Source organism: Plecotus auritus (genome assembly GCF_963455305.1).
Source record: "Plecotus auritus genome assembly, chromosome: 7".
Classification (NCBI taxonomy): domain Eukaryota; kingdom Metazoa; phylum Chordata; class Mammalia; order Chiroptera; family Vespertilionidae; genus Plecotus; species Plecotus auritus.
The window spans coordinates 1,641,156-1,660,350 of NC_137774.1; the positions used below are offsets into that span (position 1 = coordinate 1,641,156).

Sequence of the window (19,195 nt, forward strand, 5' to 3'; positions counted from 1 at the left end):
CCCGGCTCCCACAGGGCAGATGCCCGGCTCGGGGCCTGGCGGCCTGGCTCACTGCGCACCCACAGAGCCAGATGGAGCCCGACACCCAGCGGGCCCCATGCGTTCTCAGAATGAATGACAGAAGGCTGTGACATCACAGGGCGGACACGGGGCTGTGACATCACAGGGCGGACATGGGGGCAGTGACATCACAGGGCGGACACGGGGGCTGTGACATCACAGGGCAGACACGGGGGCTGTGACATCACAGGGCAGATAAGGGGGCTGTGACATCACAGGGCGGACACGGGAGCTGTGACATCACAGGGCAGACACCAGGGGGCTGTGACATCACAGGGCAGACACCAGGGGGCTGTGACATCACAGGGCAGACACCAGGGGGCTGTGTCATCACAGGGCGGACACGGGGCTGTGACATCACAGGGCAGACACCAGGGGGCTGTGACATCACAGGGCGGACATGGGGCTGTGACATCACAGGGCAGATAAGGGGGCTGTGACATCACAGGGCAGACACCAGGGGGCTGTGACATCACAGGGCGGACACGGGGCTGTGACATCACAGGGCGGACAAGGGGGCTGTGACATCACAGGGCAGACACGGGGGCTGTGACATCACAGGGCGAACACGGGAGCTGTGACATCACAGGGCAGACACCAGGGGGCTGTGACATCACAGGGCAGACACGGGGGCTGTGACATCACAGGGCGGACACGGGGGCTGTGACATCACAGGGCGGACAGGGGGCTGTGACATCACAGGGCGGACACGGGGCTGTGACATCACAGGGCGGACAGGGGGCTGTGACATCACAGGGCGGACACGGGGGCTGTGACATCACAGGGCGGACAGGGGGCTGTGACATCACAGGGCAGACACGGGGGCTGTGACATCACAGGGCGGACACGGGGGCTGTGACATCACAGGGCGGACACGGGAGCTGTGACATCACAGGGCAGACACCAGGGGGCTGTGACATCACAGGGCAGACACGGGGGCTGTGACATCACAGGACGGACATTGGGGCTGTGACATTACAGGGCGGACACGGGGCTGTGACATCACAGGGCAGACACGGGGGCTGTGACATCACAGGGCAGACACGGGGGCTGTGACATCACAGGTCGGACACGGGGCTGTGACATCACAGGGCAGACACGGGGGCTGTGACATCACAGGTCGGACACGGGGCTGTGACATCACAGGGCAGACACGGGGCTGTGACATCACAGGGCGGACACGGGGCTGTGACATCACAGGGCAGACACGGGGGCTGTGACATCACAGGGCAGACACGGGGCTGTGACATCACAGGGCAGACACGGGGGCTGTGACATCACAGGGCAGACACGGGGCTGTGACATCACAGGGCAGACACGGGGGCTGTGACATCACAGGGCAGACACGGGGCTGTGACATCACAGGGCAGACACGGGGGCTGTGACATCACAGGGCAGACACCAGGGGGCTGTGACATCACAGGGCGGACACGGGGCTGTGACATCACAGGGCGGACACGGGGCTGTGACATCACAGGGCAGACACGGGGCTGTGACATCACAGGGCAGACACGGGGCTGTCCCTCAGCAGCCAATCCTCTGAGCTGGCTCCCTGGTGTTCCCGCCCCCCCCCCCTCCCCCCCACCCCCCCGCACCCCCCCCCTGCAGTGTCTAGTCTCTCCCTCTCGTCCCCCAGGCACAGAGCCCGCGGCAGAGGGGGGGCTGGGCTGTCTGCTTCGAAAGAGCTGCCCCAGGCCCGGGGCCCGAGGACTGGCCCCTCTCTGGGTGGGACAGGGCCCAGGTCTACGGGGGGCCAGGGGTCCCCCCCTCCCTCCACCTCCCGGGCCCTGACCTTGAGCGACGGGCTTTATGCGGCCTTGGCCAGGAGAGCTGCAGCCACCAGCAGGCCTGTCATCAAGGGGGGGCCGCCGCCAGGCAGGGGGGCAGACCCTGTGGAGAGTCGGAGGGCCCCGGGAGCATGTCACCACCCCAACTCCTCCCGAAGCCGCCCACGAGCCTCCCGAAGTCACCTTTCAGCACCCCTCTTTGTTCCTCTCCCCAGCACCCCGGCCTCCCCCTCATCTAGGCAGCTCCCCCTCCCCCCGCCTGTGGGCCAGCTCCCAGGTGGTGACCTTTGCACTGAGACGGGTCAGGTGGGGTGGGGGTGGGAGCTGGCAGAGGGTGACTCCAGGAAGGAGTTTCTCTGTGGGAGCCTGGGCTCCCTGGGACCAGGAGCCTGGAGGGGCTTCACCCCAAAAGGCCCGTCCCTGGGCCGACACCCCCCGTCTTGCATCTTGAACACGCTCCTGTCCCCTGTTCTCCCTCCCACACAGCCGAGGCGCGGAGGACGCTGTGGTGGGAATGCCAGGGACAGGGAAGGAGGAGGCGCCCCGCGTGGCTGGGGGCAGGCACCCCGTCTGCAGCCACTGGGGCCAACGGTGCAGGCGGAGGGCGGGGCCTCACCCGAGTGGGTTGTGGTCGATAGGGTGCTGGGGCCCCCGACGGCCTCGGACGTGAGCGTGGGCAGCGGGGTGCTGGGGCCCCCGACGGCCTCGGACGTGAGCGTGGGCAGCAGGACGCTGGGGTCCCCGTCGTTGGCCTCGGGCACGATGCCCAGCAGCTTGCACAGGAGCTCGTACACGTGGACGCTCTCGAAGGGCTCCACCTCCAGGCCCCGCCGGAAGCTGGGGCCCACGGCCCGGAAGATGGTCTTCATGTCCAGCACCCCGTTGTCAAAGCCGTGCTCCCCGTTGTTGAACTGCACGTTCAGCCTCTGGGGTGGGGGTGGTGGGGGGCTGAGTCCTCGTGGGGCTCCGGGCCCTCCGCCCCCTCCACCAGCCCCCCTTTCCCCCAACAACCCCTGCACATGGTCAGAGGAGCCCCAAAGAGTTCGGACATGGGGGCGGGGGGTTCGGAGCCTTAAAAGGTCAGTGGCCCCAAGCCAGCGCCTCTGCAAGGACCCCGTGACATAAACGGGGACCCCAGCAAGTAGGCGGGGCTGCCCCGGCCCACGGCTCCACCTTGAGCGCCGCCAACACTTCCCCCGCCCGCCCCCCCCTGCCCCCGCCCGCGTCTCACTTCCCTGAGCACCGCCCTGGCCTCTCCGAGGGCGTCGGGCTCCGTGCTCGGCCTCGTCCCTGTCGCTCTTACGGCTGATCTCCCCACACGTTAGCCTACATGCAGGTGTACACAAGCACACACATGGACACATGCACACAAAACACACAGACACAGAAGCACATGCACATACACAGGTACATGCGCACACAAACACACGTGTATACACACACATGTATGCGCATACATGTGCAACACATACATAGGCACTCGTGCACACAGAAGCACACGGTGCGCCAACACACACGCGCATGTCACATTACACAAACACAGGGCGTGTACACACACATGCACACACACCTATTGCAGTGATGACTGCGTCCCTTTGGTGTCCAATGTGCCTCAGACTGGGGACTCGCTAGACACGGGGTGCTCTTCACACGGCCGGGCAGAGAGCCCGCCGCCCCGCCCGCCCCCCACTCCGCCGTGCACGCGCACGCAGCTCACCCCGTGGATGACGTAGCCGGGGTCGCTGTACATGAGCAGGGGCGTGATCCGGGGGTGGCTGGCGTAGTGGAAGGACTTGGGGAAGTCCTCCTTCTTGTAGACGTGCAGTCTGGGGTGCACGTCCTTGAGCGCCGCGTACACCTTCTCCAGCCGCCCCTCCTTGGGGAGCAGCAACCCGTTGGGCCCGTAGTCCAGGAGCTCGAACTCGATGTCCTTGAAGGTGAAGTTGGGGAACCGGTGGAGCTCCACCAGGTCGCCGGCCTGCTTGCGCACGGCGCTCATGCCGTGGTCGGACGTGACGATGAGGTTGAGGCCGCGCTCCAGGCCGCTGCGCCGGATGCTGTCACGCAGGTAGCCCACCGTCCTGTCCACCTGCCTCACCATGGCCTTCCGCTCCGGGGACTCGGGCCCGAACCTGTGGCCCGTGGAGTCGGGCTCCCCGAAGTAGAGCGTGACCAGGTCCAGGCCCTCCTGCGTGAACCAGCGCATCACCGTGTCCACGTTGGCCCGCCACTCCGCCTCGTCCTTGTAGTTGTGCAGGGCGCCCTCCTTGCGGCTCAGCGTCACGGCCGCGCCTTGGTAGGTGACGTTGCCGCCGGGGAAGAAGAAGGAGCCGGCCTTCAGGCCCTGCGGGGAGGCAGCCATGACGCACAGCCCCGCGGCTCCCCCTCGCGTCCCCCCCTCGCCCCCCGGGGCAGGGCGCCCCTACCCGGCGTGCGTCTGCCCGCTCGCCCCTCCCCGTGCCTGCTGCTGTCCAGCCTTTTCATTTTCTTTTCATTTAAGTTGGTTTTTTGTAGATTGACGTTGTATCCTGCAACCCTGTTGAACGTACGCTTTTAAAAAATATATCTTTTGCCCTAACTGGTGTGGCTCAGTGGATAGAGCGTCGGCCTGCGGACTGAAGGGTCCCGGGTTCGATTCCGGTCAAGGGCATGTACCTTGATTGCGGGTACATCCCCAGTAGGGGGCGTGCAGGAGGCAGCTGATCGATGTTTCTAACTATCCCTCTCCCTTTCTCTCTGTAAAAAAAATCAATAAAATATTTAAAAAATATATATCTATCTTTTTATTGATTTTTAGAGAGAGCGGAGGGGAGAGGGATAGAGAGATGGAAACATCAACGAGAGAGACATTGTCGAATGGCGCCTCCTGCACACTCCCCACAGGGGGTCGCGCCCATAACCCGGGCGTGTGCCCCGACCAGGAATCCAGGAATCGAACCAGTGACCTCCTGGTTCCTGGGTCGCCGCTCCCCCGCTGTGCCACACCAGCCGGGCGAGCCGCCTCACCGTCTGAAAGGCCTCCTTATCGGCCGGGCAGAGACTCTAGAGGCGGGAGCAGGTGCGCGGTGGACTCCGCTCCAAGGAGATAGGGACAGCCGAAACCGGTTTGGCTCAGTGGATAGAGCGTCGGCCTGCGGACTGAAGGGTCCCAGGTTCGATTCCGGTCAAGGGCATGTATCTTGGTTGCGGGCACATCCCCAGTGGGAGGTGTGCAGGAGGCAGCTGATCGATGTTTCTCTCTCATCGATGTTTCTAGCTCTCTATCCCTCTCCCTTCCTCTCTGTGAAAAATCAATAAAATATATTTTAAAAAAAATAAAAAGAGAGAGAGAGCGACAGACCCGTGTGCCCCGATACGCGAGTCCTCGCTGCCACGGGCCCCGGGGCGCTCCAGAGGCTCAGGTGCCCGAGAGCCCTCCTTCCGGTCTGCAGCCCGGCCCGCCCCCCCGCCCCCCTCCCCCCGCCATGTTCACGCCCGGGAGTGGGTCGGCCCCTCCTCTGTGCCCCACTCTGTCCTTCCAGCCTTCACCCCTCTCGTCCGTCTGTCCGTCTTTCCGTCAACCACCTGCTGCTTTGTGTACACAGACCCACCTTCCCCCCGGCCGCCTGTCCCATGTGGGCCGCGGCGGGCGGGGGCGCGGGGCTGGGGTGTGGGGCCCCATGGCCATGGGGGGCTCAGACTTGGGGGGTGCCCTCTACTGGACACCATTGACAAGGAGCTACACCCCAGGAAGCCCCCCGGACATTTCAGGGTGATGGGACTCCTGGGCTGACACTACAGCTCCTCTTTTTTCCCTTCGCCCCTCGGATCTAGCTGCCCCGCCTGCGAGGGGTGCGGGTGAGGGGGGGACAAAGCCATCTGGTGGTCACACGCCTTTGCGTCGAGTGGGGTCCTTTCCCTGTGCGACCCCCTCCCCACATGCCCAAGGGTCCACGGGGTGGCTTCTGTCGGACTGGGCGGGGGGAGCCGCCCCTCTGGGTCCCACACTGCGTGTCCTTCTGTGCCGGAGCCCGGGCCTCGGGGGCCGTGGGGCGCCGCGGCGCGGGGCCTTACCTGCCTCTGGGCGGTGATCCAGATGGGCACGCTGCCGTTGTCCCACCAGCGCTGCACGCCCAGCGTGGCGTGGTAGGGCAGCTTGAGCTTGCTGCTGGTGTTGTAGAACATGTTGTGCACCACGCCGTGGTTCTCGATGTACTTGCCTGCGGGGAGGCGGAGGGAACGGGGCGGGGCTCCGTCACCACGGTCACGGGCACGCGCCCCGACCCGGTGGCCCAGCTCACCCCGCCCCGCCCCGCAGTACCCACTGGGAGGCATCGCTTGCAGCCTCATCGTTTTTAGCAAAAGATCAGTGTGGCCCCGGCCGGTGTGGCTCAGTGGATAGAGCGTCAGCCCGCGGACTGAAGGGTCCCGGGTTCGATTCCGGTCAAGGGCATGTACCGTTGCGGGCACATCCCCAGTAGGGGGTGTGCAAGAGGCAGCTGATCGATGTTTCTCTCTCATCGATGTTTCTAACTCCCTATCCCTCTCCCTTCCTCTCTGTAAAAAAAATCAATAAAATACATTAAAAAAATAAAAATAAAAATCTTGAAAAAAAATCAGTGTGACCCTGGCCAGTGTGGCTCAGTGGCTAGAGCGTCGGCCTGCAGATTGAAGGGTCCCGGGTTCGATTCCGGTCAAGGGCACATGCAGGGGTTGTGGGCTCGATCCCCAGTAGGGGGCGTGCAGGAGGCAGCCAATCAATGATTCTCTCTCATCAGGGATGTTTCTCTCCCTCTCCCTTCCTCTCTGAAATCAATTAAAAAAAAAAAAAAAAGATTGGTTGCGCCTGCGTGGCGCTCGGGAGGGGACTAACGACGTAGCTCGGGATCCGGCCTCAGCAGAGAGCCAGGCAGGTGTTCGGAGGAACCGATGAGGGTCCCTGAGGAGTCTGTCAGTTCGTGTTGCTCGGGCACAGGAGGCGGGGCCGGGAGGGGCGTGTGTGGCTCCCCCTCCCACCCGGACATGGGAAGCGAACAGGGGGCGTGCGGGGGGGACAGCTGGTGCTGACGGTGTGTGCCGGGGGCTGTGGTCACAGAAACGCTGGCGTGAGGACGAGCCGTCTGCACGGAAGAGTGTCCCCCAAAGCCGTGCCACCAGCGTCTCAGAGGTGATCCTGTTTGCACCTGGGGTCATGGCAGATGTGATGCGTGAGGTTAAGATGAAGGCACGCCCCGGCTGGCGTGGCTCAGTGGATAGAGCGTCGGCCTGCGGACCAACGTGCCCCGGGTTCGATTCCGGTCAGGGGCACGTACCTGGGTTGCAGGCTCCTCCCCGGCCCGGGCCCTGGTCAGGGCTCGTGCAGGAGGCAACCCATCGATGTTTCTCTCTCCTTCCCTCTCTCTTCCACTCTCCCTAACAATTAGTGGAAAAATACCCTTGTCCCGTGTCCCGTGTCCCCTGCCTTGAGTGAGGATTTAAAGTAAAAAAGAAAAGATGAAGCTGGAGCCCCAGACTCATCTCCGAGTCCCGGCCACGCTCACCTCCTCCCGGAAGGCCTCCTGGGTTGCCACCCGGGCTGTGGCCACCATTGCCAGAGACCACTGCCGTGTTGATTCACTGCCAGTTGCCGCCAATGCTGCGGGCTGCTGGCCGCGCTGTCTCCCCAGCGAGGGTCCCCTCCTGGCTCACCTCTGTCCCCGCACGGTGCCCCTGGGACAGGGCGGTGTGCATGCCCTGCTCCCCCGGTTTCTCAGCCCCCGCCGCCCCCAGGTCCCCTCCGCGGGCGGCACTCACCGGTGACCAGGGTGAAGTGGCAGGGGCTGGTCATGGTGACGAAGGCGGGGGTCATGTAGCGTGCCTTCACGCCGTCCAGCGCCATGGCGTCCAGGTTGGGGGTGTCCACGTCCTGGTCATAGTCCCAGCGGAAGCCGTCAAAGGACACCAGGAGCAGCTTGTGCCGGGAGCCCTGGCGGCCCACGGGCATCCCCGCCCCCGGAGCGAGGAGGGCGGCCAGGGCCACGGCCAGGAGGGCCGCCGGGAGGCTCATGGTGGGTTGTCTGGTGCGCCGGTGCCGGGCGTGCTCCTGCCGCGGACGGAGCAGAGCAAAGTCCCAGGGTCACCGGCGTCTGATCCGTGTGCCTCTGAGAACGAGACTGCTCTCCGTGGCTCAGGAAGAGGCCCGGGTGGCCCGTGGCCGTGGCCCCCGCCTTTATTGCCCACGCTCCGCCCCCCCCCGGGGGCGTGTGTCCTCATGGGAGGGGTGGGGGCCAGGCCCGCAGGATCGGAGAGCAGAAGGGGCCCCTCCAGGGGACGGCCTGGCCTCCACCTGCTCTCTCCGCCCCTGGGCCCTGCTCCCTCTGACCTACAGCCTGGAATTCGGGGAGGCCTCTGGGGTACGTGGGCCTCGGGCCTGCCTGGGCCAGGGCCACGCGGGAGTGGGGGACTTCCCAGGGTCGGGGAGCCGAGGGCCACGGGGAGCCCAGCCTGGGAGGGCCTCCTCCCCTCGCTGCCCGGGTGAGGGGTCTCCTGGGACGGGGCGGGCGGAGCCACCCTGTGGCCCGGGTCAGCATAGCCATCCGCGCCTTCCCTCCTGGGCCCTGTGGATCCTCAGGGAGGTGCAGGCGTCAGCAGCCTCGTCAGCAAGGTGGTCAGAAGAGGGGTTCCCTTGTCACCTGTGCTCATGGGTGGGGGACAGGGGGAGAGGAGCCCTGGGCGGGGCACAGTTCAGCCACTATCTCGTCTCTCTCTCTCTCTCTATCTCTGTCTCTCTATCTTTATCTCTCTCTCTCTTTATCTCTCCCTCTCTCTCTCTATCTCTGTCTCTCTATCTTTATCTCTCGCTATCTTTATGTCCCTTCTCTCCCTATCTCTCCATCTCTGTCTCTCTGTGTCTCTCTCCCTACCAACCTTTTTTTTCTCTTTAATGCCCTTGACTGGAATCAAACCTGGGACCCTTTGGTCCGCAGGCTGAGGCTCTATCCACTGAGCCACACCGGCGAGGACTTACCACCCTTTTTTTTTTTTTTTCAAAAAATTTTTAAATATATTTTATTGATTTTTTACAGAGAGGAAGGGAGAGGGACAGAGAGTTAGAAACATCGATGAGAGAGAAACATCGATCAGCTGCCTCCTGCACACCACCCACTGGGGATGTGCCCGCAACCAAGGTACATGCCCTTGACCGGAATCGAACCCGGGACCCTTCAGTCCGCAGGCCGACGCTCTATCCACTGAGCCACACCGATCAGGGCACCACCCTTCTTTTTAAAAATAGAATTTATTGGGGTGACACTGGTTACTCACCCCCTCCCTACCCGACGGAGCTGCTCTAAGTTCTGGGGGCCCCGCAGTGAGGGAGGCAGGCGGGCTCCTGACTCCGTCCACCCGGTGGGGGACACACGATGAAAGCAGGGAGTCGCCAAGGGGAGTGAAGCAGGAGACCAGATGGGGGTGTCTGCGGGCAGGGCCTCCTGAGAGGGTGATTTGGGGGTGGGGGGGGCGCAGGGCTGGTGGGGCTGAGGCTACCTGTGCAATCCGCGTCCGTAGCCCTGGAGCGGGTAAGCAGGCCCTGGCCCGCGGGTCTGGCGTAAGGGGGGCAGGCGGGGCAGGCGGGGCGGTGGGCGGGAGGCGGGAAGGGGCGCTGGGTGCTGGGCGGCCAGTGAGTGTGCCATCCTCAGGCCGTGGCCGTGGCCGTGGCCCAGACACGGTGGTGGCCGTGGGAGCGAACGGAAGGGAGCAACTCGGGGGACGTCCAGTTCCCACCCGGGCAGCTGGGGTGACGGTGTCACCTGTGACGGGGTCAGAGGGGAGGTCACGGGAGGCGCAGGGCCTGGACCAGGGGCAGGAGGGGCGTGCTCGGGCGGCAGCCGGGAGGCAGGCCGCGGAGGAGCCTGGGTTTGATGCGAATACAATCTAATACCCAATATAAAATTTAATGTAAAAGCCACGGTCTTCACGAGAAGATGGCCACCAACGAGAAAGACTACATTTCCCAGCATTCTCTGCAGCGAGGCTTGGCCATGTGACTACGTGCTGGCCAATGGGACCCCCAAAAATAGGATGTGCCCCCCCTGGGCCTCTGCCACACCCCAGGTTTGCTGCACCTCTTTCTGATTCTCGCTCCCCCTGGCGCCCTGAGCTCAGAGGCCGCCCCGAGCCAGCGAAGATGGGGGGGCGCTGCGTGGGGCGGGACCGCAGCCTGCCGCAGCCCCCAGGAGAGAATTGGGGGCGTCTTGGGTTTTGTGTCACTCTCAGCAGGACCCAACCCAAGGCGATGCTGTGACGGTGGCTGCTGGGTGCAGGGGGTGACTTACATGCCAGCAGCTGCCAGGGCAGGAGGGCACGGGCATGTGTGAGGGGCTGCCCCACGTGGGGTCACAGGCCAAGGCAGGGCTGGGCACCCCCTGGCTGGTCTTTTTGTAAAGATGCGTTTTTATTGGTTTCAGAGAGGAAGGGAGAGGGGGAGGGAGAGAAGCACCCGTGACGAGAGAGAACCATCGGTCTGCTGCCTCCCGCACGCCCCCCACTGGGGATGGAGCCCGCACCCAGGCCTGTGCCCTGACGGGGAATCGGGCCGTGACCTCCTGGTTCAGAGGTCCACGCTCACCCCCTGAGCCAGCCGTGGGCAAACTACGGCCCGCGGGCCGGATCCGGCCCGTTCGGCTGTTCTATCCGGTTTTCTTGCTCTCCCCTCCGCTCCTTTACTTTGAATTTATATTAGTTCACACAAACACTCCATCCATGCTTTTGTTCCGGCCCTCCGGTCCAGTTTAAGAACCCATTGTGGCCCTCGAGTCAAAAAGTTTGCCCACCCCTGCGTGAGCCCCGCGGGCCGGGCTGGTAGGAGTTTAGAGCGGCCACCCCTGAGCTGGGTGGATGTGAAGCCCAGAGACAGGGCCGCTGGGCTCCCGGGGGAGCAGGTGGGTCTGCCACGGACACAGGCACGCGTGCGCCCCGTGCTGTTGAGCCGGGCGTGGGGCCGGGCCGGGAGGAGCCGGCTGCCCAGCTCTGGGCCCGGTTCCGCTGGGCAGAGGGACGTGCGGGCTTGTCCCCTAAGGCCGGCACCCGGGTCCCTGCCACCCGTTCCCCTTCCTGATCTGGTGCGAACGAGCCGGCGTGCAGTAGGCATGTGCTGACCCTTGAATGCGTGAGGGAAAGAACACGGTGAGATGAGCGGGTCCCACCCACGGCCACGCCCCGACGGGCCCTGCTTCTCCTTGGTCCGAGCGGCAGCACCTCCTCCAAACGGGGCGCACGGCCCTGGGCTGGTGAGGGGAGCGGGCGGGCTGGGGGAGCTCCAGCCTGGGAGAGGTCAGGAGCCCCCTCGCCCCCCTCCCCCTCCCCCGCGGAGGCTGGGACCGCCCGCTGTCCCCACGGCTGGGGCCCGACCCGACCTTTGCCGGCAGGTTTATCAGCGCGAAGGTCCCTGTATCAACGGCCCGGACTTTCATCACTTCTCAGGGGCTTTATCTCGGCCGCCGCCTGGCCTCGCCTCGCCTCCGCTGAATGAGGATTAATATTTTAACAGGATTATGTGCTGGTTACAGTGATCCCTGGGGACCTGGGCATTCTCCCCCCTCACAGCCTCTCCCCCACTCAGCCTCTCCCCCCCCAGCCTCTCCCCTCCCTCAGCCTCTCCCCCTCACAGCCTCTCCCCCCCTCAGCCTCTCCCCCTCACAGCCTCTCCCCTCCCTCAGCCTCTTCCCTCCCTCAGCCTCTCCCCTCCCTCAGCCTCTCCCCCCACTCAGCCTCTCCCCCCGCTCAGCCTCTCCCCTCCCTCAGCCTCTCCCCCTCACAGCCTCTCCCCCCCTCAGCCTCTCCCCCTCACAGCCTCTCCCCTCCCTCAGCCTCTCCCCCTCACAGCCTCTCCCCTCCCTCAGCCTCTCCCCTCCTCAGCTTCTCCCCCTCACAGCCTCTCCCCTCCCTCAGCTTCTCCCCCTCACAGCCTCTCCCCTCCCTCAGCCTCTCCCCTCCCTCAGCCTGGGGGGGGCCAGGGAGGTGGGGGTCTCTGGCTGGGCCACCTTTTCCAGACTCTGGAGTGGGGTGGGGGGGCTGGGGACAGGGATTCTGGGGGGCTGGTTTGTCTCAGAAAGCAGGTGTGTCCTGGGAGGGGGGCCGCCTGGCAGCGAGGTCCCCATGGACACTGCAGACTGTGTCCTGGGTCAGCAACTGGACCGCCTGTGGGGAGGACGGAGGGATGGGGGAGGGAACCAGTGAGAGAGAGAGAGAGATGGGGGAGGGGAGAGGGGGAGAGAGAGAGATGGAGGAGGGGAGAGGGGGAGAGAGAGAGATGGGGGAGGGGAGAGGGGGAGAGAGATGGAGGAGGGGAGAGAGGGAGAGAGAAAGATGGGGGGAGGTGAGAGAGGGAGAGAGAGAGAGATGGGAGAGAGGAGAGAAGGAGAGAGAGATGGGGGAGGGGAGAGAGGAAGAGAGAGATGGGGGAGAGGAGTGAGGGAGAGAGAGATGGGGGGGGGGGAGGGAGAGAGAACAGGAGAGCCTGCTTTTTGGCCTGCCCCCTTGGCCCAGCCCCTCAGCCCCTGAGCGTCGCGGCCTCTAAATCTCGCAGCGTCACACCTTGATCTTTCACCTCAAAAAAGATTTCAGTTTGCACCAACGTTTTTATTTTTAATGTATTTTTATTGATGTCAGAGAGGAAGGGAGAGGGAGAGAGAGAGAAACATCGATGATGAGAGGGAATCATGGATCGGCTGCCTCCTGCACGCCCCCCACTGGGGATGGAGCCCGCAACCCGGGCCTGTGCCCTGATGGGGAATCGACCGTGACCTCCTGGTTCAGAGGTCGAAGATCAACCGCTGAGCCCCGCCGGCCGGGCCGAACCAAAGTTTTATGAACGTGAGCTGGCCCTGCCCTCTCCGCGCCATCACTTGGAAGCTGGGGTTTTGGGGCTCCCTCCTGGGCCCGTGCCCTGTGCTCCCACCCACGGGAGGGGGCCCCTCTGTGCAGGGCCCGCCTCTCGGAGCCGCCGGCCCCCCAGGAGACAGGCAGGGCCACGGAGGGGGCAGGGCCGCAGTACCCATGCGTGCTGCCACCCCCTTTGCAAGTCGGGTCCCCGCGGATCCCGGGCCCCCACGCGGCGAACCCGTCCGGTCCCCCTCAGCCTGCACCGTCGTGGTCCTCGCCGTCCCCGGGGCTGCAGCCGGCCGGGTGCGCCAGGGGCTCGGACTCAGGCCTGGAACCTTCCAGGGAGTTTCTCCTGCGTGAGTGGCTGTCAATGTTTTCTCCCGTCCCCCCACCGTCGAGCTCTGACGGGCAGGGGAGGGGCTGAGTCCGGCCTTTCCAGCTCGGGGGTGGGGCGGGGGCCACGCCTCTAGGAGGTTCGAAGGTGGGGGTGGCACGGGTGCTGACTTTGCCAGGTGCCAGGTGACATCTGTTTATCTGTTTATGGGGCTGTTACCCCGCGTCCTCTCCCCCCCTCGCCCGCAGGGCAGCTAGCCCCAGGACGGTGTGTTTACAGCCACCTGATAGTGAGGCCCTTCGAGGCCGATAAGGGCCTACCTTTGGCCGCGATGGGGGTGAGGGGCGGCCAGGATGTCCCTGCAGGCCCGCTCCTCCGGCTCATCACCCCACCCGGCCCCGGGGCGCGGGCCGCCTGCAGGGCAGGTCCTGGGCAGGTCACCTGCAGGTGGCACCCGGTCACCCGCACTGGCCTTGCGCCGGCACAGAGTGGGTGGCGACACGGAGTGGGTGGCGGCACGGAGTGGGTGGCGGCACGGAGTGGGTGGCCGGTATGGAGTGGGTGGCGGCTCGGAGTGGATGGCGGCTCGGAGTGGGTGGCGGCACGGAGTGGGTGGCGGCACGGAGTGGGTGGCCGGTATGGAGTGGGTGGCCGGTATGGAGTGGGTGGCGGCACGGAGTGGGTGGCCGGTATGGAGTGGGTGGCGGCACGGAGTGGGTGGCCGGTATGGAGTGGGTGGCGGCACGGAGTGGGTGGCGGCTCGGAGTGGGTGGCCGGTATGGAGTGGGTGGCGGCACGGAGTGGGTGGCGGCTCGGAGTGGGTGGCCGGTATGGAGTGGGTGGCGGCACGGAGTGGGTGGCGGCACGGAGTGGGTGGCGGCACGGAGTGGGTGGCCGGTATGGAGTGGGTGGCGGCTCGGAGTGGGTGGCGGCACGGAGTGGGTGGCGGCACGGAGTGGGTGGCCGGTATGGAGTGGGTGGCCGGTATGGAGTGGGTGGCGGCACGGAGTGGGTGGCCGGTATGGAGTGGGTGGCGGCACGGAGTGGGTGGCCGGTATGGAGTGGGTGGCGGCACGGAGTGGGTGGCGGCTCGGAGTGGGTGGCCGGTATGGAGTGGGTGGCGGCACGGAGTGGGTGGCGGCTCGGAGTGGGTGGCCGGTATGGAGTGGGTGGCCGGTATGGAGTGGGTGGCGGCACGGAGTGGGTGGCCGGTATGGAGTGGGTGCCCGGCTCGGAGTGGGTGGCGGCACGGAGTGGGTGGCGGCACGACGCTTGGGGCCATTGCTGGCGTGTGGGGCTGAGCTGGGGCTGAGCTTGCCGGCCACCAGGACCCGCGGTCTGACGGGCAATGGGGAGCAAGAGCGTGGGGCCCTCCTTGTGCCCCAGCCCCCGGGACCCCCACGAGGAATTGTGTCCACCCAGCTCAGCCGCCTAAACCGGCCTCCGCGGCCCCGCGGGTCAGCGTGCGCCCCGAGACCCTCCTGTCGCAGCCGCTCTGCTCAGCGCAGTCCCCGGCACCCGCGTGTGAAGGTCGGCGGCACAGGAGCTGCCGTCTGAAGGGCCGGATGCGGCCGAAACCTGTAACCGCCACCCCTCCCATGGAGCCGGGGCCCAGGATCCGGCGGGGGCGGGGTGGGGGTGGGGGCGCTGAGGGCCGCGCGGGGGAATCAGGCCGGCAGCCCACCTGGCCCCGAGGAGAGGGCTCTTGGCGCCAGGGATGGGCCCTCAGGGCTGGAGGAAGCGCTCTGTGACCCGGACGGTGCCGGTGCCGCGAGCACAGGCCGCTGGCGTCGGAGGTCAGAGGAAGCCGGGCCTCCGGGTCCCTGCCCGCTGCCCCGGGTGGGGGTGGGGGGGCCATTCCGGCAGGGCCGTCGCGGGCCAGGCTGCCCGCCGCTCCCCGGCTCACCGCTCCTTGGGGCGTCGCTCTGTCCCCGGGGTTCCGGGAAGTGGAAGCAAAGGCCGTTGCGTTGGGCGGGTCTTTTGCAGAAGCTTCGTGGGCGGGAACACCCACAGGCCCCCCCTCACCCCCTCGCTGGCCAGTGGGCCCCGGTGGGCTCAGCCCCGGTGGCGTTTGCAGCGTCGATGTTTGTAACGCTAGCGCCCCTTTCCCCCCCCCCGCCCCGCCACTGAGAGAAGGACTGGGTGCGCGAGAGCCGGCGGGTGGCTCCTCTGCCCTGTCTGTTCCCCGTCTGTCCTCCGTCCGTCCCCCGTCCGTCCCCCGTCCGTCCCCCATATGTCCCCCGTCCGTTCCCCGTCCGTCCCCCGTCCGTCCCCCGTCCGTCCCCCGTCCGTCCCCCGTCCGTTCCCCGTCCGTCCCCTGTCCGTCCCCCGTCCATCCCCTGTCCGTCCGCCGTCCGTCCCCCGTCCGTCCCCCGTCCGTCCGCCGTCCGTCCCCCGTCCGTCCCCCGTCCGTCCTCCGTCCGTCCCCCGTCCGTCTCCCGTCCGTCCCCTGTCTGTCCCCCATCTGTCCCCCGTCTGTCACCCATCTGTCCCCCGTCCGTCCCCCGTCCGTCCCCTGTCCGTCCCCTGTCTGTCCCCCGTCCATCCCCCGTCCGTCCGCTGTCTGTCCCCCGTCCGTCCCCCGTCTGTCCCCCGTCTGTCCCCTGTCCGTCCCCTGTCTGTCCCCCGTCTGTCCCCTGTCCGTCCCCTGTCTGTCCCCCGTCTGTCCCCTGTCCGTCCCCTGTCTGTCCCCCGTCCGTCCCCCGTCTGTCCGCTGTCTGTCCCCCGTCTGTCCCCCGTCCGTCCCCCGTCTGTCCCCCGTCTGTCCCCCGTCCGTCCCCCGTCCGTACCCTGTCCGTCCCCCGTCCGTACCCTGTCCGTTCCCCGTCCCTCCCCCGTCCGTCCCCCGTCCGTTCCCCGTCCGTCCCCTGTCTGTCCCCCGTCCGTCCCCTGTGAGCTAGAATTCCGTGGAGGAAAACCCGCCTCATTGCTCCAGTTAGTGGGGACCCTGACCTGCCGTCCAGAAAGGGAAATACAGAGTCGGGGCCGAGTGACTCGGGTGGGTTTCCCCGGCGGCTCGGTGCTCTCCTCTCCCTTTCCGGGTGTTTACCCGCTGCTGTGCACCCCGTGTCTCAGCCAGGTGCACCCTCCACTCCTTTCTGGGCCTGGTCTGCCCGGCAGGGCCTCCGGAGTCCCCTCAGGGGCGGCCGGCAGGGGGGCGGCCTCATCGGCAGTGGGAGAAGCACTGGATGGTGGGTGAGGGGTGCGCCGCGTTGTGGGGGGCCCGAGGGAGAGAGGCTCTTTTCTGGGGGTGACTTTCCTGCCCGGGTCGGCCCTCTGACAACCAGCGTCTCCGCAGAGCCGGTGAGCGGGCGGGCGGGGTGCTGACCACAGAACCTGCCGGAAGGCTGAAGAGCCAAGGTGCGTCCTGCAAACAAGCCAACCGAAAGCCAGGCTGAGCGTCGACCTACGACCGGGAGGTCACGGTGCGATTCCCCGGCAGGACACAGGCCGGGTTGTGGGCTCGGTCCCCAGCGGGGGGCCCGCCGGAGGCAGCGATCCCTGATTCTCTCATCATTGGTGTTTCTCCCGCTCCCGCCCCTTCCCCGCTGGGACGGAATGAGAACCAGGCCTGGCTTGGTGCTCCCGCACATGCCCACCAGGTGGCGCTGTCCAGCCACGGATGCTGCGGCTCGGGGCTCAGCGGCGGCTGGGGCTGGGGCTGGGGCTGGGGCTGGGGTGGGGTGGGGAGCTTGGTGCCATCTCCAATGCCCGCAAGCTGGTGCCCGCGCCTGCGCCAGCTAAAGCCCAAGGCCCCCCGCCCCCCCCAACCTGGGACAGGCCCTGGGCTCTGTCCACCCGGCCGCTCCTGCAAGGAAGACGGACGTTTGCTGGGTGTCGGTGCCCTCCCTGACCTCAATGTGGGCCCCAGGCTGGGGGACAGTGGGTGTCACTGGAGTGAGGGGCCGAGTTGGGGGTGGTGGTGCTGGGCATTCGAGGCTCTGGGCCCTGCTCCTGCCCGGGATGCATGGCGGGGAGGGGACCCCAGGCTCAGCAGGAGGGCACCCTCTCTTCCTGGGGGTCCGCAGGAGGGTCCTTCTGCGTGGGGGCGGGGCAAGGCTCTGATTGGCGGCTTTCTGGGGGGCGCTGCGGCATCTGGAGGCTCCTGCCCTCTGGCCGCCAGGGCACCCCCTTTGTTGGGTGCCGTCCTGGGGGCTCAGAGCAGGTGGAGAGTGGGGGCCTGGGGACCAGACAGGCCGGCAGCCTCCAGTGGGTTCATGAGGGTGGGGGGCGCCTCCACCCTGTGCCCCCAGCACCTCTCACCGGGTAGGACCCCGCCCTGATTTTTTGGCTCTGGGGAGTGATCTTGCTATGTGAAAGGGGGGGCAGGGAGGAGAGGTGGGGGTTGTTTCCATAAGTGAGGGGGGACCTGAGGCAGAGGAGGGACTGGGGTCCCCCTGACACCCCAGCTGCCATGCAGGGCTCAGCCGTCTTCCGAGGGCCCTCTGCGTTGTGCCTGAGGTGGGCTCCCCAAGGCAGGCCGGGCCCCTCAGCGTCAGTTCCACTGAGCAAGTGGCGGGGGGACTTGGGGTGCTGCTCGGGCGCCTGGACCCGGCTGCTGGGCCCCCAGGCAGAGCGGGGCTCCGGGTGTCCTCTCCCTCACCAGCCGCCCTGGGCCCTGGGGGAAGGACAGCTCTCTCCTCTCAGCCCTGGGCCCCTGTTGGGGGCAGACCAGCACCCGGGACCCCAGGGGCTGCCAGCTGGGGAGGAGCTGGGTCCCAGCAGGGCCTGTCCAGCTGGGCTACCTGACAAGGGAGGACCCTCCCTCCTGCCCTCCTCCCCCTGCCCTCCTCCCCCCTGCCCTCCTCCCCCCTGCCCTCCTTCCCCCGCCCTCCTCCCCCCTGCCCTCCTCCCCCTGCCCTCCTCCCCCTGCCCTCCTCCCCCTGCCCTTCTCCCCCCTGCCCTCCTGCCCCTGCCCTTCTCCCTCTGCCCTTCTCCCCCTGCCCTCCTCCCTCTGCCCTCCTCCCCCTGCCCTTCTCCCTCTGCCCTCCTCCCCCTGCCCTTCTCCCCCCTGCCCTTCTCCCCCTGCCCTCCTCCCTCTGCCCTCCTCCCCCTGCCCTTCTCCCTCTGCCCTCCTCCCCCTGCCCTTCTCCCCCCTGCCCTTCTCCCCCTGCCCTCCTCCCTCTGCCCTTCTCCCTCTGTTCTCCCTGCAAGTGGAGGTGCTCTGTCCAGGCTCCTGCTCCCTTCCCAGCAGGGGTGCCAGATGGGGCTGGTCCGAGGCAGCAGGCCTGGCTCTGGCTGGCACCCCACCCCTTCCTGGGGCCCTGGCGGAGCTGGGAGGAGGGCCAGGCCTGTGGCAGATGGTGGCCCGAGGAGGGGCTGCCGGGGCAGACGGCTGACTGTAGGACAGATGGCGGGCCACGCAGGGGTCCGGAGCAGCCCCATCTGCTCGCTGCCCCGCTGGGCCTTCTCCCGTCCACCTGGGGCTGAACTGGGATGAGGCGAGGGGTGGCGTGGGCCCAGGCCTGCTCCTGTCCTGCAGGGCCTCTGTCCCCGGGGCTCGGGGCCTAGCTCTGGTCTGGGGTCTGCGCCCCCTCTTGGCAGCCTGTGCGTGGCCCGCACTCCCGGAGCTGGAGGGGTCCCCGAAGTCCCAGGTACCCGGGAGGGCGTGTGCACCCCAGGCACAGAGCCCCACCAGCAGATGGGGCGACAGGGAGGCTCGGGGACAGGCGGCATGTGTGGGTGCCAAACGCCGAAGTTGGGAAACGTGCGTTGGAGACGATTAACCAACACCTTCCCGTCCCTCCTCCTGCCCCTCGAGCGCTGACAGGCGTGTTCAGGGTCACTTCCCGCCGTTTTTGATCCTCACCCGAGGGCGTTCTCCCCTGATCCTTAGAGAGAGCGGGAGGGAGCGGGAGAGAGAGAGAAACATCGATGTCAGAGAGACACATCCATTGGCTGCCTCCCGCAGGCACCCTGACCGGGGCTGGGACCGAGCCTGCAACCCGGGCCTGTGCCCTTGACTGGAATCGAACCCGGGACCCTTCACGCCCCCGGGGCCGACGCTCTATCCACTGAGCCACACCGGCCGGGGCCACAGGTTCGCTTGCAGTGCTGCGCGCCGAGCTGGGCCCAGGGCAGACCCTCGCGCCCAGGAGGCCCGGGTCCTGTGCGGGGAGCGGCGCGGCGAAGGGCTCTCCGTGTTCAGGAGGAAGCGGGAGCTGCCCAGCGCCAC

General features: G+C 66.7%; 1 protein-coding gene across 1 annotated transcript; it reads right to left on the bottom strand.

Moving 5' to 3' along the window:
• Positions 1-1,867: 1,867 nt before the first annotated feature.
• On the bottom strand, positions 1,868-7,872 carry ENPP7 (ectonucleotide pyrophosphatase/phosphodiesterase 7; the record flags this gene model as incomplete). Its single annotated transcript, XM_080680867.1, has 5 exons — positions 1,868-1,950; positions 2,464-2,773; positions 3,565-4,191; positions 5,901-6,046; positions 7,620-7,872. The coding sequence occupies 5 exons, from the start codon at positions 7,870-7,872 to the stop codon at positions 1,868-1,870; spliced, it is 1,419 nt and encodes a 472-aa protein (XP_080536993.1).
• Between the last annotated feature and the right edge of the window lie 11,323 nt (positions 7,873-19,195).